General features: G+C 36.3%; 1 protein-coding gene across 8 annotated transcripts in view; it reads right to left on the bottom strand.

Moving 5' to 3' along the window:
• Nucleotides 1–21,667, bottom strand: part of PDE3A (phosphodiesterase 3A) — an 842,956-nt gene that overhangs the window by 49,488 nt on the left and 771,801 nt on the right. For all 8 annotated transcript variants that reach the window (XM_060024385.1, XM_060024386.1, XM_060024388.1 and 5 more), the window contains 3 exons: nucleotides 9,925–10,182; nucleotides 7,805–7,959; nucleotides 2,314–2,438 (listed from right to left, as the gene is read on the bottom strand). In XM_060024385.1, coding sequence (XP_059880368.1) covers nucleotides 2,314–2,438; nucleotides 7,805–7,959; nucleotides 9,925–10,182 — 538 coding nt within the window. The remainder of the gene's footprint in view (nucleotides 1–2,313; nucleotides 2,439–7,804; nucleotides 7,960–9,924; nucleotides 10,183–21,667) is intronic.

Here is a 21,667-nt window from a genome sequence, read left to right as displayed (position 1 = left end):
CCCAAATGAGTCTCTGCATTCCTGAGCTCATCTGCATTTGCCCTCAGTGCCATCCCAGTTTAAGTATTTGCCCACATTGTCCTGTTCCTGACCCTAGTGAAAGCTCAATTCTAATCCTCAGGTCATGAATGACTTATAAGTTACAAAAAGTAATGAACATTTCTGACGAGCAGAGAGGACCAGATTAATTTTTGGAAAATCAGATTACCTTTCATGGTTTCTTTCAGTAATGCAATGCCAATGAAATGGTACTTTGTGGAGGAAGTATCTTCCTACACTCAACAGTAGAGATTTAAGCCAAGTCAGTGCTTAAATGGTTTCAAGGAATAGTTACCAGTATAAAGTGGGTGATCAAAGGGGAAAGAAAGTACTAAATTTTCTTTTCTAGATGTATGAAACAACAACAGAAGTCCTTCCTTAAGTTAGTCCTTCCTTTTAAAATTAAGTTTATATTTCAAGGTGGTCTCTTGAAATATTAGTGGAATGTGAGTACTGGTTCTCTAACCCTTGCAGAAACACTGCCATTTCAGGACTTCTGCTTCTGACTATGATGCAGTAGTTTGTGGTAAATCCATGCTTCTTTGAGAACAAATAGAAAAGTTGAGTTAAAAATTTAAAAAGCGATCGAGGGAAGGCAAACCAATTCTGAGAGACTAGGTTTCCAAATAGAAGAGACCCTCAGAAGGGTGAGCCAAAACCCTGTGAACCGTTCTTCCATTCAGAGCGTTATTTACGGACCATTGGCATGGAACAAAAGGTTAAGAATCCAGGCAGAGGGATGCAGTTATTAGGAAGGCAAGCCAACAGAGCTTTTAGTAATGTCATGAGGCTGAGGACACAAACATTGGAGTTTGGGGCTGCCATGGCAGCCAGAACTTGAATGTCTAACAGCCCAGTGGGAAGAGGGCAGCTTTCCCCTTGAGCCATTTGGGGAATTCTTGAGCTGCTTGAAGATTAAGAAGCTAAGCAGGGAGCTACTGAAAATCTCAGTCGAGTTTTCTGCAATACCGAGAGGTGAAAACTTGGAGTTAGAACATTCCAAGAAGGAGAGGTCAGAGTAGATACCCAGACTCTCAACTGGGATTCAAGGAGGGGGCCAATTTGGAGATGGAATCTGACAAAAACTGTATTTCAGTTTTGAGTCAGCAGAGGTTCTGATTAAATGAGGTAATCTTCCCTCCAAATCATTTTACTTTCCTACCTGAAACTTCATTGATACCTGAACTCCTTACCACAGCTCCTGGGTCCCGTATGGCCTCTGTCCACAGACCTGCTTTCATCTCCCATTCTGCATTCAGGGCTCTCCCTTTCTTCTTGGTAGCTTTGCCAGCCATTTAGAATCTTAAGTTGCTGAGGCTTTCCCTCACCAAGTTGGGTCTTTATATCTCTTTTGTTATTTGAAAGTTTTCCCTCACTTCCTTATCATAGCCTTTAACACACTACGTATATAGTAATAGCTGTCCATCTGTTTATAGTCCCGACTAGCATGTAAGTGAGAATTCTGTGAGAGGATGAACAGGGTCTGGTTTAGTCACTGCCGCTTTCCTCAAATTAGTTCAGTGTCAGAGATAGTGAACACTCCACACGTACTTATTAAGTGATGCTTGAGGGAAGGGAGAAGCTAATGCTTAGAAGCACAAGGGGTGCACTGACACCATCGTGGAAAACCCCATGCAGATCCTAGATGGGAGAGATGACATCAAATTTCATTCTGTACCTGTTTGAAAGAGAAGGAAAACCTCCTACCCACGGTACTCTTGGGTCTTTTGGTTGCTGGCGTGTGAGCTTTTTCAAAGGGCTCGTAAAGGTTCTGAATTGTATTTTCTCCAAATTTAAATCCCTCTCCTTTTCTGTATTTCTATGTTTGGGGGGAGGTGAGTGACACAGAGTAAGAATTTCTTTGAAAAATTATAATACATATAGTAAATGAAACATTACCTAGAACTTATAAATACCATACTTCCGGAAAATAATTTTCTTTTTTAACAGACACTAAAAATAAAATTGAAATTTGATAAGTACTTCATTAGCTTTTATATTATAAGATGATGCTTCCAGAGATTATCCTTAACAGTGACACTGATTTCCTACTCATTCAATAAGTTCAAGATAGGACAGTTGGTACAGCTACCTTAAAAGAATCTGTATCATCATATAAAGTGGAAATTTAAGTAATTATAGTTGGTTATTGAGGCTTTTGCTTTTTAGAAGAGTCAAACCAAGCACACCTGAGTGTTTCAACACTTGAAGCTTAGTTCATTCCACGACTGCATGCTCAATGAGTATGAGCTCTTTCTCCAATAAGTTACTTACCTGGTCGATTTTGCTTTTTAGCCTTTACGTGGTTAGAGGCAGCAACAGCATAGGATGAAGTGAAGGATCTGCTTTTGGTGAGAGTCATCATCACTGAGTTTTTCCAAGAATCTGGATTAATAGCACTATAAAGACAGGGTATAAAGAAAAATGAAGAAATTATTCATCAATTATTGGGGCGGACCTTACCAGAACCAACCATCATTTCCATAGTAGACTTTCTGAGTCATGGTCCAGGTTCAGTGACAGAACCACTTTACTTCCAAATGACAAACAAGGTTATCTAAATTCAATCTCTACTGCAGGGATACAGTACACACTCTTTAAGGATTCTGGGTTAACAAAAGACAAAAGATAGTTCTACTGTTTATCCAATTACTAGGTATCAATCACCTTCTCTTTCTACTTCTACAATCATGTTCCTCACAGATTTTCTAAAAACATGGCAAGTTAACAAGTTAAGATGCAGGTGAACTTACATTAAATATGAATGGCATAATGCTTCCTTCTATACTCTTTTTAATTTATTATTCTTGGTGTAACTAAATTAAAAAATCAAGTGCTTATAAAATCATTCAAAGATAATACTCTTTGCAGTATCGTGAAGGAAAAGGTTAGTAAGAGGTCTTTTAACCTACCATTTCTTTTACTGATGATACCCTGGAAAGAAAGGGATGATGAGCCAAACCCCCTAGTAGACACTAATGACAGACCTGCTACTAAACATACTGATGCTATTTACTAGAAGAAAGGTAATGACAGTGAGGCTTCACCTAGGGAATGCTTTTAGCCGGATATCCTTGGTCTGTCTAGGTTATTACTGTAAATAAATCTGGAATCAATAAATCTCTGGAAGGTTGGGATGGAGAACATTACAAAACACCATGTAATTAATGGGATACAAATTTTGGAGCTGTTCCAAACCAAAATTTATCTGCAGGCATTGATCAAAACCTTACATGCTGAATCTGAAACAGAATCCATTGTAATTTGAGAGAGAAAAGAATTTGGGAAGTCATGTGGACAATCTTGGATGCTGCAAAGGAAAAGTGTTTGTGCTTGGCTCACACCTGTGTGCTTTCAAGCGTTAATAAATTTGATACTGGGTAAAATCCATCATTTGCGTGAGGATAACTGGACAATTTGACCTTCAGCCAATCTTAGATTGGCACTGTAAGCGGATGTACTTGGTATCTCTGGGTCACTTGTAAATAAACCTGAAATGGATGGAATTAAAGGGTCATGAAAGCTGTATAATTAATGAGGTATAATTTGGAGGTGTTCTATAACCAAAGTGGTATCCTCTGTGCAAGGATCATTATGTGTGCACTGCTTACAATCGTGCATATTAAGTCCAAACCAGAACACGTGCTAACGTGGAGTAAAAGGACTTTTAGGGTGTTGTACTACCAGTTTGAGACCTCTCAAAGGGAAGGACGCTGATGCATTGGTTGGCTATTTCCTCTATCCCTTTATTATTAGTAAGTTTAGCAATGGGAGAGATCAGTTTGTGTTGAGTCTGATTTGACATTCTGCCACTTGTTACCTCATTTCTTCTCTTTCTTTTTCTTTTTTCAGAGAGACTTTTCTTCAACTGTTGACCCCGGTATTTTAAAACTTCATCTTTTCTCATTTTAAATAGCATTTGAAATGTGGAATAAACTCCAGCAATTATCAAATACAATTAAGGAAAGCCTACAAAATAATGTTTGTTTCATATCCTTCTTAGAAATCTCATCCTAGACACTTCACAAATGCCTGGAATTTTGAAACAATAAAATCAAAGAAAACTTTGAATCTGAGATAGACAAGTACACCAATTATTTCCTTCTCCCACTATTCTTTCAACTCCTTTTGCTGGATTGATTGACTTATAAGACTTAAAAAAAAAAAAAAGACTTACTGTGAAGAAATTTTATGTAATGTATATGTGGCCTAGATGTTTCCTTAGCACATTGTACAATAAACGGGTTGTGACTTTTCTATGTAGACTTGTAAAAGACCTTAACATTAACTGAATTTATTTTTTAATATCTTAAAAAGTTATATTATGAAAGCTAGCTCAAAAACTGCCTGCTACTGTCTTATACTTCTTTAATAAAAACATTTAAAATATGCTCATTTTGAGAAGTTTCATAAAGTGCAATAATGGAGCATCTTTAATGTATGGGAAGTTAATGAACTTCAAGATAAATAAAATTCCAACTATATATCCTTTCTGAATATAATAAATATTAATTTATTAAACGGATATTATTAATAAAATAACAAACCAATATATGTATAAGTGTGTGTGTATATGTGTGTGTTTGTATATACACACACGCACGCATACACACTGTAATTTACAGGCACTTTCAAATGCATTGCTTTGCGTGATCCTTGCAATAGTTTTCAGCTGCCTATTGAACTTCACCGTCTTGATTCCTGTTTAAATCTCATGAATATGTAATGATTTGAATTCCAGAGAGGAAAATAGCTTGGGGAAACCTCTACTTGGTCTTCCCACACTAACACAGCAGGGGAAAACTATCTGTGTGTCTGTTGTAGAAGATCTCAACCCCCCTCCACAAAAGTGGATTTTATAACCTTAGTTCTAGCTATAAAAACGTCATCCTAGGTCCTAAAAGTCTTACCAGGTCCTAACAGTTTCCTTTACTGAGTTTACAGCGTTCTTTCTGCCTAATATACAGAGGCAGGGGTCAGTCAGTTCCAAGGGCAACGTGAAACGATTAGAGTATGATTTATTTCAGACTTTTTTATTTCTCTCAAGCCTATTTTTTTTAAAGCACCTACTGGCATTCTTCCACCTAATTTTACTCCAATTGTGTCATTGTTCCCTTTTTTCCTAAGAATTCCTTCTGGTGAGTACCAAGGCTCTGGATACACATCTCTGAGTGATAGGGCCAAGATTCTGATTCTCAATCCAGTGTCTTTTCACTCAGTTGGATTTAAAGCTACCCAGGAGTAAATCATCCAGCTCTGTACCTAAAGGAATATAAGCTGAGGACTGCTTCTACTTTTCACTTCCCACTCTTTGATCACTGCAGTCCTCAGAGAGCCTCAATGAAAAGACAGACATGGAAAGGAAGAAATCAAAGGGCTGACAGGGAAGAGACTTCAAAGGCTAAAACTCAAATCAGTTTTGAAATGAGTCAGCAGGTTTAGGAATAGGTCTCCTAAGTGAAGAGGTTTTAAATTTGGTTTATCATCAGGGCTGGAGATGATCTGAGGCTATCTTTTCACTATTTTCACACACGACAAAGGATGAGTCAACCAAAACTAGCTGTATTTAATGGTGGTACCATTGCTACTTACTTACACATGGTTTTCCCTTAAAGGGCTCAAATTCTCTTCAGAATGAATCTTATTTCTTTATAGTGGTGAAAAAGTTGTACCATTCTCAGATTTTATATCAGGACTTTTAATAGAATAGTGAAATTAAGGAATAGTAAGTTAGACAGTGGAAAAAAGCATACCCAGGCAAGACATCTATTAGTATTTTTGGGACAAAGAGAATGAATGGGATTGTATGCTATTCCTTATCTATTTTGAAAATATTTGAGCATGAGTACTTATTTCATAAAGCAGAATGACAAAATCTTGAGGAGTTAAGCTCATAGAAGTTTTTGAAAGCTTCTTCCTCACGATGATTTCAATGTTAGCCCCCAATCTCATTTAACTAAAAGAAGACAGAAGTAGGAGAAAAGAAATTTGATGAGCAGTAACAAACAATAACACAAAGAAAGGTGGCATTTAAGAATGCTTGAATGGATTCTTGGTAAAGTCATTCTTCGGAAAGTAAGTAAAGGAGCATTCTTGCCAAGGTGTGTTAGTAAAATAAAGATATACACTGAGAACACAAATTCATTTTCTTAAGCAACGAATATTTAACTATAATTCCCTACAACTTATCAGTATTTGCTGTAGTAGAAGTCGACAGTGGTCAATATTTTCAGAGGAAAATATCATCAATGACTTGTAATTTTAAACTTTAGGAAATGTTCATGAAACAGATTGGGTAACATCCTCCTGTGGTGATGCGTAGAAGTTTTACAAACGTCCAGGTAATAAGACAAAGTGGAATTATACTGATATGTGAAGAAAGAATCATTCAAAATTGCTTCTGATTCTATAGGTTTATTAGACTACCAATAATATATTAATATGGAAGAAACCAATTATGTTTTTAAACAACAGAGCAAGAGAAGTTAGCCGTCATTAAATTCTTAAGAGTTGAAAGGTTTCCGTTTCTTTGCCAGTCTCAGAATGGTGCTTTATTTATATTCAAAGCCAAGGTCAAGAGAAAATCACTTCTAATATTGCCACCATGTAGTTCAACAAAGATGTGGTAATTTTTCAGTCATTAGGTCATTAATAAAATTAATGCAAATGTTTCACAAACCTGAAATCATGTGGTAAATGTTCTTGTAACTATTATTCACATAAGGAATGGTACTTCTGTTCTAAATAGAAAAGGACAAACACAGTAGCTCCCTCTGAAAGCACCTCTTTCATGATGATGTTTCCTTCAAAACTCTTTCTAGATCTTTGTATTGTCTTTCCTTTAGCTTTGGTAACTCTGACTTTTCAGTCACTTTGGAAAATTATCACTAATATACTAAATAAAGTTTATTCTATTTTTATTGAGGTACAATTGACATGTAACATTATATTTGTTGCAGGTTTATAACATAAGGGTTTGATATTTATATATACTGTAAATGATCATCACAGTAAGTCTAGTTAACATCCATCGACATGCAGGTTGCAAAATTTTCTTTTCTTCTGATGAGAACTTTTAAGCTCTACTCTCTTAGCAACTTTCAAATATACAATACAATATCATTAACCACAGTCACCATGCTGTACATTAAATCCCCATGACTCATTTATTTTATAATTGCGTTTGTACCTTTTTGAACCCCTTGACCCATTTTGTCTACCTCCGATCCCCCACCTCTGGTAACCACCAACCTGTTCACTATCTAAACAAAGCTTAAATTACCAGCTGTTTGAAGATATTTAGGTGCTCTTAGAATGATGATCTATTTTTTGATCTGATCTTCTGCCTTTGAAATAATGCTAGGAGAGCTGCTCTGGTGGGCTGGGGGAAATCTAACAATCATTTGCAAATGTCAGGTTAGATACCTTTGATTTAAAGATCCAATATAGATCTCAGTCCAGGTAAAACCTAGCCCACCTTTATTCTGGGCTCACCCTTTCCACCCAAAGTGACAGTGGCAGGCGTCACCTCAAGTCACTGTCCCCATTTATACTTAAGACCATACAACACAATTTAAGCCTAATTATCTGATGTTAATCCTTATACTGCTCTGGATTTAAACCATACACCTTTTTCATTTTCAAAGCTGGCCTGCAGCCAACTATAATTGGCTGGGCCTCCCTTCTACTGTAATTTATAACTCATTTTTGGTAAGAAAAAGAAACGTCTCCAAGACATATGAGACCATCAGGAGCACTGCCTAACCTGGATGAAGGTGCTTCATGGAGTTTGATGCTGGCGCTACGGTCCCTCCGTACTGGGGCTGGCTCCAAAGTGGGCAGACCCGTGGCTGAGGTGGTGGTTGTCCAAGTTGATGAAACTCGTCTCAGCAAACCAGGGGGCAAACTCCTCCTCAGGCGCTGGGAAGAAGGAGCGTTGATTTTGTTACCAAGCATATTTTCTATCACTAACTTCTATATAGTGAAACAAAATGGGTTTTTAATTGGCAGTGAAGTTATTAAACTACGTTGGTTGAATATCATTTATCTAAAATTTGGGCACTCAGAAATTCAATAAGAAACTCTGGCCAAAATCAATGAATATGATAAAAATAACATTTTGGGGATCTTCATTTCAATGTATACACAAATATGGGATTGTGGGAAATGAGAATCAATTACCTTTGTGATAATTTTATAGTTATATTAGTTCAATAGGGCTTATACACCTATACACACATCATGTTAGTTAGTCATTACGACCAGTAGATTTTCCTCAAAAGACACTCGTGTGGGACATGGATTAATTTTTATCATCTAGCACAACAGTAGTCTCTATGTCAAAGTGTTTATTGATTTATTTTTAATTTCTTGATTCACAAATGACAGGAGCTAAGGGTAAGAGTATAACTCACAAGAGGTACCACCTCTCTTGGGGTTAACATGACTTAAGACAGGCAAATGGGTAAAGTCATTAGGACCAGCTCCTCTTAATAGGAGACTCTGCTGGTCGACCTGTGACCCTCTCTTTGTTATTTCTTTTCCTACCATAGCCTAAGTGGGATCTGTGGCACCATCAGCACTCAGGCATGGTTCTGAGCTCACCAGCATGAGCACTGGCCCTCTAACGAGAGTCTTAATCTTAAAACTCAAAGGAAAGGTAATCTAACACAACTACAGCAATAGTTATAAGAGGCAGGAGCTCAATTCATTTTTATTTGTGGCCAGTTACTCCAAGGAGACCAATTGTGTAGGCAGAGTTTAACAAAGACTCAGTCTGCTCTTCCTGAAGATGGTAAAAACTCTGAGAAGTGAGGATACGGCACCTCAGGATTCAAGAAGACCTCTGATACTAAATAGTTTCCAAAATCTCTTAAAGATCTGGATATGCACCTTAGAAGTAATTCAATAGGAAGAGAAAAGGTCAAGCACTGTAAATATCAGTATTGTCTGTAAATCTGTCACTGACTTCATGTCTATTTTGAGGCCCAAGGGAATCAGTTACTCTCTCCCCATTCCGTTGTATCTTTCTCAGAGAAGTAGATGTTGGAAGGAAACTTAAATAACTTAATTGACAAAGTTGCGCGAAGGACACCGTCCTGAATCAAGAGACTCACAATGGCAAGAACACAGATGTTACTGACTGACTACCAGCTCCAGAGGACAGCTGCTTGTTTACCAAATAAATAAGTGTGCTGGATGTACCTGAGACCACTGAAATTCTGATTCTTTTTTTTAGTCTTTAGCATGACTTGTTTTTAAGTAATACTGAGGTCTAAACTGGGTCCAGAACCCTATTCCCTAGAGCTTACTTTTGTAAAACTCTTATATGTTATATGTAAGAAGAAGAAAATATATGAATCACGAAGGCCATCTTTTACTTTAAATAATCTAAAATCAACTAGAGCTTTTCTAAGTTCAAAACTTGTTGGGTTTGGGAAAGACATGAGGATACTACGAAGGCTACCATACTAAGAAATCAAAGAGCAAAGGAATCTTGTGTTTCAGAAGGCAATGCATTTTAAACAGAATCCACAAGAGTGAGAGCAGGGATTTCTGCTGTTTTTTTTAAATTTTTTATCACCACTATATCTTTATCCCACAGAACAAATCCTGGTATAGAGAAGACAAAAATTTCTTGAACGTCTGAGTAAAAAAAGGTAATGCAAAAAGGTAAATTTTTTTCATTACAGAAAGCTATCACGTGTAAGGATGGAAGTCTTTATGTTTACATTAGCATTACTTTGGTCACCATGACTGACAGACACATCTTTGGGGAGTCACTGATATGAATCTCCATGTGGGTTTGGGGTGTTAAGAAAGAGGCCCAGGAGACAATGGGAAGAAACAGTTTCACCCTTTAAGGAGCATGTCATTCATACCTACCTTGGGAAGAGCCAGCTTGTCTTTTTCAGAGCTTTCTTCAGAATCAGAGCAGGTATAGTTTTCACTGAAGGAAGCGACGGGGTTCACTCTGGGCTTGTGAATGGCCTGGATGGTGAGCTGCGTGCTGAGAAGGTTGCTCACTGCCCTCAGGGACGTGCACACGTTGGGGGGCAGAGAAGGGTCTGCCAGGAGGTCGGTGATGAGACCGTGAGCCTCGCCCATCACGGCAATATCCACAGTGATACTGGTTCCTGGAGACTGAGACACCAAACACAGGAGGTCAGGCGAGAAGGGCCTGAGGTTGGAGGCACAGGGAGGGAAACTGGGCTTTTTCTGAAACGTAGACTGAAGTGACACTAGGGTTGCAGTAAAGTAACATTCAAATCACATTTCTGTTTCAAATTTTGCCAACATTTGCCGTGGCTTTTGCCAGTTTTGTGTTCAGGGCACATTTTTACTCTTAGAACCTACGGAGGCACTTTGAAGAGATACAAAGATAAACACCAATTTTTAAAAAATAGAAAGTTTCAGGAAACAACAAAAAAATTCATATTGATCACTCCTAATGAAGAGCTCAACATTTTAATGTATATTATTTAGAAAGTGTCCATTGATAGATGAATGGAAAAAGATGTTTTTTATACACACACACACAGACACACAGACAGACAGACACACACACACACACACACACACAAAATGGAATACTACTCAGCCATAAAAAAGAAATTTCATTCTGAAAAGCAACACTAATATAGTATAAAATTTTAATTTTAGTAATATTCTAGTGTGATATTTGAGCCGGATGTGTGATAATTATTCAACTAATATTAGAGATAAGCACAAAAAGCAACTCAACTTGTTCAGATTCACAAATTGTCCCTCTTCTTGTGGTTGGTAAGAACAGAAATTTCAGTTCTGGAATTCCGTGGCACATCTGTCCTATTCTGCCAAACTGCCTATCAGATTCAGAGTTACTACTCTATATTGGCTAAAGAAATGAAGAGCATTAGAAACAGAGGACAGGATCGTTCCTCACCCTGCTGGTCAGGCAGGAACGTAGGCGGGAAGATGTGGGAATAAGGGAGAGCATGGGCAGGGCCAAGGTTAAGAAAGTAGGTGAAGCTTAAGGACGGCATGCAGATGACTGTTAATATTGGAATGCTACCACAGTATGAGGCACGAGGAACCCACGGAACTGTAAACTGAATAACACGGCGATTGGCGTGAGGTTCTGGAACTTGGCTACTTACATCCCAGTCATGACTTCCTGACCCTACCACTGTCTAGCTGCATGATTTGGCAAGTTAGTAAGCTCTCGGTGCTGTGACTTCTCCATCTGTAAAATGGATGTAGTAGAGTACCAACCTCAGAAGGTAATGATAAGAAGTAAAAGGGAGATTATAGGTAAAGCACTTACTGTTGTGTTGTAAGCGAACAGTTATAAGTGTTCAATAATGATAATGATATAAATACTAGAAATAGTAATTCTGGAGTTTTTCAATAAGAGGCTATTAGAGATTTGGCTATGTATTTGGGAGAAAATAAAGTTTAATCATTCTTTCACAACAGACTTAAAAATAAACTCCTGAGAGATGAAAAATTTTATAATCTTGGGATTAGGAAGACCATTAAAAATAATATAAATGGCACAAACTGTCAAGAAAACATCTAACAGATCTGACTAAATGAAGACGTAAACTTCTCATAAGCAAATATGCCATAAGCAAAGGTAAAAAACAAATACTCCATGAGAAAATATCTGCTACCCAGAGAAGATAAAACATATGCAAATAAAAGGCCTTTTAAAAAAAATCAATAAAAGATAAACTTGGGAAAAGGAAATGAATATACAATTCAAACAAAATTTAATAATCAAATATACAAAAGCTACTTGCCTCCCGAATATTTAAGACACAAACTAAAGTAATAAAAAAAAATGTTTACTGGGCTTTCCTGCTGGCGCAGTGGTTGAGAGTCCGCCTGCTGATGCAGGGGACACGGGTTCGTGCCCCGGTCTGGGAAGATCCCACATGCCGCGGAGCGGCTGGCCCCATGAGCCATGGCCGCTGAGCCTGCGCGTCCGGAGCCTGTGCTCCATAACAGGAGAGGCCACAACAGGGAGAGGCACGCGTACCGCAAAAAAAAAAAAAAAAAAGTTATTAAATTGCAAAATAATAAAAGACTGCTAGCACCGAGTATTAGTAATGGTTTGGGGAAATGAGCAGTGAGTAAAATATAAGCCAATATCATTGCAAAGAAATTCTTGCTGAGTCTATCAATTTATAGTTTAAATGTATATATCCTATAATCTAGCAAGACAATGTAGACATCGAGTCCAAAGAAAAACTACATAGATACAAAAATATAAAGATAAGGTCACAAAGGATACTGCAATGCTCTGATAACAATCAAAGAATGTGGCCACAAATGCATCATCAACAGAGAAATTGTTTAAAAAAGTTATATTACAAATATACTATAAAGTATAATGCACTTATTTAAAAGATTTGGGTAGGTCTATAAATGTTTATTTGGAAGAATATTCATAAAATATTGTTTTATTTTTATAAAGTATGTCACAGAAAAAGTGAACATATATTTTTTGCAATCAGAAAAATATGATAATTATGAAAACACCCAACATCTGTGACGGTATCTAGTCTTATAATAACTATAAGCAAGGATAAATTATTCTGTAAAGCTATCATATAGAAATTATGTCTTTTCGTACTAGAATAATAAGAGTAGCAATTATAATAATGGTGGATAATAATGGTGACAGCTGGTATTTATTCAGCACAGTGTACAAGGTAGGTACTCTTATTACATTCATTTTTATTAGTCAGAAATAACTTGCCAAGACTTCCCGGTGGCGCAGTGGTTAAGAATTCACCTGCCAATGCAAGGGACACGGATTCGAGCCCTGGTCCAGGAAGATCCCACATGCCGCATAGCAACTAAGCCCGTGTGCCACAACTACTGAGCCTGTGCTCTAGAGCCTGCGAGCAACAACTACTGAGCCTGCGAGCCACAACTACTGAAGCCCACGTGCCTAGGGCCCGCGCTCCGCAACAAGAGAAGCCACTGCAATGACAAGCCCACGCCCCACAACGAAGAGCAGCTCCCGATCGCCGCAACTAGAGAAAGCCCGCGTGCAGCAACGAAGACCCAACACAGCCAAAAAACTAAATAAATTTTTAAAAAACACTATTAAAAAAAAATAACTTGCCAAATAACTGAGTCAAAAATAACTCAGAATCAGATAGCTAGAGCATGGAAACGTCAGGCTGCAAACACAAATACATACTCTATTTCCACAGCTCAAGAGCTGAACTAGCAGGCTGAAATAAATACTGAACGTTTTCATTGTACGTTACTAAATATATCTGTAATTATTTAATGCTTTATTTAATCATTGTGCCATGTTTTTCTCTCTTTGTAGGTTTAAATATCTTCCATGAACCAACATGAAAATTTAAGTGTAATATTAATAGCTTTAGGATATATAATTATGTGTATTTCACATTTTTATTGTTAACTTAAAAAATATTTGTGAGAAATGCCACTCAATTAGGTTAACATTCCCTTTTAGAAACGTATTTTCAAGTGCAACTCTAATTATTATGCTTCTGAAAAACTCACCCAGTGTGATCTTATGAAATAGTAATATTTATTCCTACCCATGTTGTTCTAATAATCTTAAACTAGTACATCACTGTACTATTTCCCTAAAAAAATAAATTTTAAGTCAAACTTTGTACCCAGGACGTAAAATTTTAAGATGTTTTGACAATAAAATTAACAGTTTATGTTCTAATAGTTAATAGATTTTATCAAAATGGTCTCAGTACATAAAACTTACAAATCTGAAGAAAAAGTAGAACGTGTTCATTGACAATCATAATTACATTTTAAAATAAATTATTGGTGAGAAAACAAATGCATTTTATAATTCGCTAATTTTGTGTCTTTTTTTTAAAGTAATGGATGTATTTCTTATATACTCAGAAAAAAACAAATAACTAAAAATTTAAAAGTAACTTTAAAATAGAAACAGAACTGAAAACTCATCCTTGTAAGCCAATGTTAGTGTTACATAAGAACTTAGAAAACAAGCACATTATGTAATTCAATGTTACTTATACTGTCTGTAGCTTTTGTGAAAGCGAAGGTCTTCAAGTGAAAAAAAAAAGCAATACTCAGGCCAAGCTGATTTGCTTTGTTGTGCAACAGAAACTAACACAGTATTGTGAAGCAATTACACTCCAATAAAGATCTATTAAAAAAAAAAAGCATATTACCCATATTGGAATTGGCTAAGAAACCAAACACTTCAACTATTGGAAAAGTCTCCCTACTGTTATAAAGTCAGGTCTTTGTTTTATTAGTTTTACGATTTAAAAATTAAAATTGTGTAACAATTCAAAGTTGTATCACACATAAGAAGTTATCATCAGTTTTTGACTCAAATAATGAAAGGCTTCAATGAGGCATGAAATCTAAAACCAACAATCAGATTTGCTTGCCACAAACTTGCCAAGGCTAACCACACATGAAATGATGAAAGACTGAAGGATAGATGGGCTGCTGTTTCAATAAACAGCAGGCAAATTATAAAGACCCAGGCACGTCCAGGGAGTCACTATAAAGGAATTTCAGGGGAGAGGGGCTTAGGCTGATTGGTAGTGTTTTTTCATCATATGATACAAAATGTGAAACAACACAGAGTGACTCACACAGAGGGTATTTCCACACCTATTCAACTTTCAAAATAATATAATTCAATTTCTAGGTATACCAAATAACACTCGGAAAAAAATTTCATTTAACTGGTGAAATCTTAGCTAGTGATAATAAACACTAAAGGTTAAGTTTATATTAAAGCTACTTTAAAGGAAAGTCTTAAGCTAACAGCCTGAAATCATCTTTGAGTGCAATAACCAACTCTACTGAGCATAAAACCACAGTTGAGTCTTTTTACGGTGCATATAATCAAACGAATCTTTTCCTTGAAAAGAGTGACCAAGCAATAAAAAACATTTTACTTTGCAGGCTCTCCTTATAATGGAAATACTTATATTTAACATTTAAGAAAATGCAAGTATAATTTCCTGGGCACTATTTAAATGACACCCCAATGTGGATTGCCACCTCTAAATTGAAAATCTGGAATTTAAGTATGATAAACAGTGGAATAAAGTGCAGTTTTATACATCAAGCCCAAAATAACTGATTCTTTTGGTAAATCCACCACTTTGCAAAGCAACCCGTTCTTTCAGCATCTTCCTTTCCCCCCTTTATCTTCTTCCAGTCTACTTCACCATCTCCAGGATGATGTCCTACGCAATGCTGGTTGCTATGGTAACAATCTAGCTTGCTTCCAAGTTACTTTACTCAACATAAACCGAGGGCCAAGAAAATCTGGAGTCAGAGATAAGTTAAGGAAACAATAACAAATACATTTAGAAATAACATTAGATGTAACTCCTAGACTGGGCATGTATCAACCAATTCAATTATAGAAATTTTGTTTTTACTGTCACTACTTCTGTGGTAAAACTTTGAAATTACAGTTGTGGTATGAAAAAGGGGGAAAGCTTTGAAAATGTGTAGGGGTCAGAAAACACTTGCACTCTATAAAGGGCATCTAAACCACCATAAGCTGCAAATTACGAAAAATTTAGCAAATAAATCTATGTGGTCAAACGACTACTAGAATGTAAAACAAAATTATATATCTTTAAGGAACGTGACAGATTATTTACTGTGGCACTGTGTTTGGGTTTCTATCAACAGATTGTTCAGAAATGGAGAATTTCTAAAAGAAAAACATCATTAAGAAGTCTTACGAAATAACTACTGGAACAAGGTAAATGAAAACAAAGAAGTAAACAAACATCATTTCACTCCAAGAAAGTGAAAGTGCCCAAGTGGGAAATCAGAAAGGGTTTGGGCAAGTTGATGTCAACAGCAATTACCGATTCAAAATGATTAGGGAGATTATCTGGTATAGAGGGTGGGGTGAAGATAAGGCATCCAATTCTTGACAACTTTTTTGGGGGGACAGCACCAGTATAGTCACATTATAGCTCTTCTCCCTATGCATTTTGAAGCAAAGATTAAACTGATAACTTAAGGAAATAGGTTAAATACATCCCTGCCCACGGGCAGAAGATGTAATAATTCTCAAGTCTTCCGACTTAGTGAATCATTTGATGTGTCGCTTGCTTTGGACATTAATTTATTCTAACTGGAGGAAAAGAATTGGAAGCAGCACAAAAGCCTCTCTTCATAATTCTACATGAAACTCAAAGATAGGTTATAAACGCAAAAGCACTAGAACTGATATAATTATCTTGATAACCTAGTTGAGATGGTTTATCCCTCAAATTAGGCCACTTTTTTTTTTGTTCAGTATTTTAAGTTGTATGATGGTTTCCAAAACAAACCATGGCTTTTCTCTAGGCGATACTGTATCCGTTGGAGCCCTCGAGCTCTGCCCCTGCAAAATCAGAGAACTAGCCTTTATCTTTCTAAGATCCCTCCCAATTCTGTAAGCCAAAAGCATTTCTTTACATAACATACATACACACACAAACATCAAAGAAGAAAGAATCAAATAATTTTAAAACTTATTTCTTGGCTTATTAAGAATTTTAAATTTTTTTTAAAAGATTTTGATTTATTTACTTTTAAATTTTATTTTACTGAAGTGTAGTTGACCTATAACATTGCATTAATTTCTGCTGTACAGCAAAGTGATTCAGAGATATATATAAACTCTTTTTCATATTCTTTTCCATTATGGTTTATAATAGGATATTGAATGTAGTTCCCTGTGCTATAGACATAAAAAACCTTTTAAAATTATTATGTAGACTTCGAAAAGTCCTTGTTTCACCAATTGCTAATCTTACTCAAGCTTCACCTTCTAACTTATTATTGACTCACTGATGGCTGTTTCCCTCCTATGGTAAAATGTCTAATGTACACCAAGTACTTATGGGGAACAGATTATTTTCTAGAACTTCCACTCCCAATAGTTGAGTTGCACATTTGCCAAGTGTCAGTTTTGTTTGGTCCTAAATCTGTTTAGACCAGTTGCAACTGTCACTGTAACTTACATATGCTAATGAAATATCTATAAACCAGTGATATGTGAGTAAACAATGGAACAGTTTCTTTACAAACTAAGTTGAATAATTTTAAAGACTTCATAAACAGACTCATAAAGATGAGGCCCCGACAATGACTTCTGTTAAATTAAGTAGGGGAGATATAACTGCAAAGATTCAAGAAGAAAATGATAATGTGCCTGAAAGATTTTCAACTCAGAACGCTTCCAAAGGGCTGTCATTTCTACTGTAAAAACAACAACAACAACAACAACAAAAAAAAGCAAAACAAAACCAACCCTGAAGCTCGTAGTCATATACCATGAAGTATGGGTGTGCTGCATGTAACATAACTTGGAACTCTAATCAATATAGTGAAAATATACCCAAAGAGAAACATTCTTGTCTCTTCATCACAAATGTATGAAATCTACATATTCGTATGTATCAAGTTAAAATATCAACATATTGCTAGAGATATGGAAAATATGTTGTATTTTTATGATTCTCTGCTTTAAAAACTTTTAAAATGAACAGATCAACTACTGATTAAGAGGGCTCCCTACTACTTTAAACCCAACACGTTCTTTCGCTTGAAATGAGACATAATATAATAGCTACATTAAAGCTATGCACTACCACTCCCGGAACAAGGGATAAAAAGTGAAGTTTGGTTTATGAATTAACACGTGATGTACAAATAGGTACAAGTGTATATTTTCATCATGTATGTAATTTGGGAGGTCGTATATGTGAGAAGTTGGAAGCAAAGGTATAAAAAATTGGGATATAAGAGAGGAAGTTTTATTCATTCATCAATATCAAATTTTTATTTTATGAGGTAGTACATGGGGCCTTTAAGAACACAGGATCTAGAGTCAGCCTGCCGGTGTTCAAATTTCAGATCTGGTGAGAATTGGGGAAAGTCACTTATCTCCTTAGCTCCTGTTTTCTCATCTAAAAAGAAGGCAATAATAATGCCTCCTGTATAGTATTATTAATGATTCAATGGGATCAGGCACATAAAGACCTCAGTAGAGTGCTTGGCCTCCAGTACATGTTTGAAAAATATTATATAGCACCACCATCATTATTATTATTGCATTGAAAAAGATTATGTGCAAAAAGGGCTGTATATGTATGTGTGTGTTTGTCTACTACAGACACTGGGTCAGTAGTTTCTTTGTAAATGAAGACAGCGTAGAGATATCATTTCTCTACTGACAAAACAAAACAACAAATGCAAAAACTTAGTTTCACTTTTTATTCTAGGTAAATATAGTCATAAAGATTGTATCCCCTACTCCTATATACTCAGAGTAGTTCTGAGATTAATTTTAGGCTCTTAGAAAGTAATTGTACAGAAGTCCTGGTTTCAGTTAATATGGTTGACTGCACTGGTAGGATTTATAACACACTACGTGAAAGGAATTCTAAAAGCAGGCATCTTAGCTCCATTGTTGGAAGTCTTTTCTTTTTCTTTCTTTCTATTTAGTCATCTTGGGAGACACCCTGGGAGGCAAACACGACATGGGAAGAACATTCTCAGGGTGAAAAGGGAATTGGGATAAGGGAGGAATAAACAGTGTAAGGGATGACACATAAAAGGAGTCACTGGGACTTTTCTTACCCAGCTTTGGTCCTAATGCTGGGAAAAGATGCCTGACAGGCTTTGGGAAGCTGTGTCATCCTATTTCTCTAAAGCAGTTTTCCACCCCTTGCCCTCCAAATCTTTCTCTCTGATACCAGGAAGCAGTCTCTTAGTCTAAATTCATTTAGAAGATGAGCTGGATTCAATAAGTGATCTTTGGTGCATTACTGGTTCTGACCTCAGAGCCAGCAGAATTGCATATGTGTTTATACTTTCATAGGACCCATTTATAATTTTAGACTTGAAGTTGGTTGGGAAATTTTTAAAAAATGAAATCATGTGAAAATTTTGCAGTAACTCATTGTAGGCTGAACCTTGGCTAAATGTCATCCTAAGGAAGCAGATGTTTGCTTATTTTAATTTTCTGGCAGGGAATATGAGTTGACCTTTGGATTTTCTCCTTAAGATAATATGTATGTACAGTAGGAGGAAAACATACAGGGCCCTTCATCAAACTGCTTTCTAAAAACATCTCAGTTGGTCGGGACCCATTTGAGATGTGAGACACAGCAAACTCCAGCAGTTACCAGAATTCTTAACCTCCTTCTCTTTTGATGGTCAGAGAACATTCCATGTCACCAAATATGATGTAGTACATGGCCTTGTGTCCTTAAATATTTCCCTACATTCTGTCTGCAAATAAGCCCCAAAGTGTTAAAAGTGTCCCTCTGTTTATGTTTTCTAAGATCTTCCAGACACTAGCAAATTCACCCAACAACCTCAAAAATAACAACTATCACAGAATACTGTTTTATTATTTTAGGAAATAAAACATACTTATGAAATCGCTTACTCGAGGAAGCAACCATATCTCTGAGAAGATAAACTTAGCTGCCTTTGACTTCCAGGCTGGTTCTCTCTGTTTCTTCTAATTATAAAAAGATGAGGTGACTGGAAAAGCTAGGAGGAATTCAGGTAATACTGTTCCCGGGACTGCTCACGCAAATGAACTGGGAAGGCTTGGTTAAGTGTAAGTTGCTATGTAAATAAAAAGCATGATTATTTCTGTTAGTGGAAGAAACTGGATTCTCTGATTGAGCACAAGCTTGTAAATATTACAGAAAAAAATCAGAGTCTCTGAAATAAGTATGAACTCCTAAAGGTGGTGAATTCTGATGGTCTTTTGTTTGTTGAATTTTAAGAATTGCTGTTAAACTCGAACTTGAGGTTTCTGTTTGCTTAGCCTAGAAACAATTTCAGTGAACAACAGATGGCAGTATTCTGCCTTTTAAAAAGAACTCCAGTTGTCTGAACAGCTTTTTGAATGAGTGCTCTTCCCTCATTAACAGACACAGTTTAGTTTCTTTTTTCATACAAAAAAAGAAAACACAAAAAACTAAAACCAAAACAAAACACAAAAACCTTACATAAGACTATCGGTAGAAAGTAATAAAAAATCTTAAATTGTGTTATATCTCTCAGGATCATTGTTAAAGTGAAACTGGAAATACCTCCTTAATAATTTTTGTCTCAATTACAAACATTTTGGCTCTGTTACCTTTCTCCATTTTTATAAGCTACCCAAGGCAAACATGACCCATCTTCATACACAATTTGATATAAATTTTTCCACGTGCAATTCTCTACTATGATTAAAAGATTCATAAAACTAAACCATCAAAATGCACATTTAACGCAAGAGTCTTGTGAGCCTTCACTGGCATTTTCTTTATCCCCACTGTGTTATCACCAGATTCTTTGCCACCTCGTGTGCAGTGGGCACTTACTCGATGCTACCGATTTGCTTCCACTACTGTTGACCTGGGAGATCTTCCCCTGTACTCTTGCAGTAGCATCCACTCTGGTTGCCATATGAATGCCTGTTGAGGCACTCCTGTACTTCACCCACTGGAAGCACCAAAACCAAAAACAAACAGCTGAAAAACCCTGGGAGCTGTAACTTCCGAGAAACCTTCCATCTCTGAGCAGTTCTCACATATAGTCAGAGAACCTCTCTCACTGTATTTCTGACAGTTTTCCATTCAGCTTTTGGTACGTGATCATTTGATGAAAGTTGGTCTTCCTCTTTTAGGCTGAAAGTTTTAGGAGTACAAAGGCAATGCTAATTTTTGTTTACCAGTTTAACCCCGGAGCCTCACTTACTATCTGGTACTTTTTAGGCACTCAGTGACATCAGGAATGAGTTAAGTCATAAGTAGCATTCTCCAAACCTCTAAAGATAAGTAAATTTCCTCTCTCCAGTTCTATGTCTTAAAGAAATATAGAGGCAAACAAATTATATTGTCCAAGGTATTTCCTTAAAACAAATAACTGAATTTTCTTGAAGCCATCCTAAAACATTTAACCTTCTAGTACAATTTCATGTTCTAATCTTAAAGTTAAATAAAATATCGAGAATTGTTAGACTGTAATACTGAAATCATGAATAAAAATTATATTCAACAAACTGATTCTGGAATAACTACTATCCAGAAAATAGTGAAACTGCTGAAGAGAAGTAATAGGACTGATCAAAAGAAGCAACTCTACATTTTTCTATAATCTGCCACATGTATGAAAAGAGTAAGTACAGGATTGAGGTATATGGATTAATATTTTCTGGAAAAGACAAAAAGCTTAAAAGGACTGGAGGGAGAAAGAGAATGGCCTTTTGGGGACAAAGTTCAGTGAAGGTCAGAGCGCTTCAGGTTGAAAAGCATGTCGTCTGTGAACAGCATGCTGACTATAGTTAATAATACTGTATTGTATATTTGAAAGTTGCTAAGATAGTAGATCTTAAAAGTTTTCATCACAGGAAAATACATTTGTTAACTACTTATCGTGATGGATGTTAACTCGACTAGCTGTGGTGATCATTTAGCAACATACACAAATATCGAATGTTATACACCTGAAACTAATATAATGTTATGCGTCAACTGTATCTAAATTTATAAAAAAAAGAAGAAAAGGGTGTGTCTGGAGAGATTTGAGGGAATATATCAAGACAGGAGGATGAGCCAAATTCAAGAGC

This window comes from Delphinus delphis, chromosome 11 (genome assembly GCF_949987515.2).
Source record: "Delphinus delphis chromosome 11, mDelDel1.2, whole genome shotgun sequence".
NCBI lineage: Eukaryota > Metazoa > Chordata > Mammalia > Artiodactyla > Delphinidae > Delphinus > Delphinus delphis.
The sequence above is the reverse complement of the archived record's forward strand: the minus strand, read 5'-3'. Positions and strand labels throughout refer to the sequence as shown.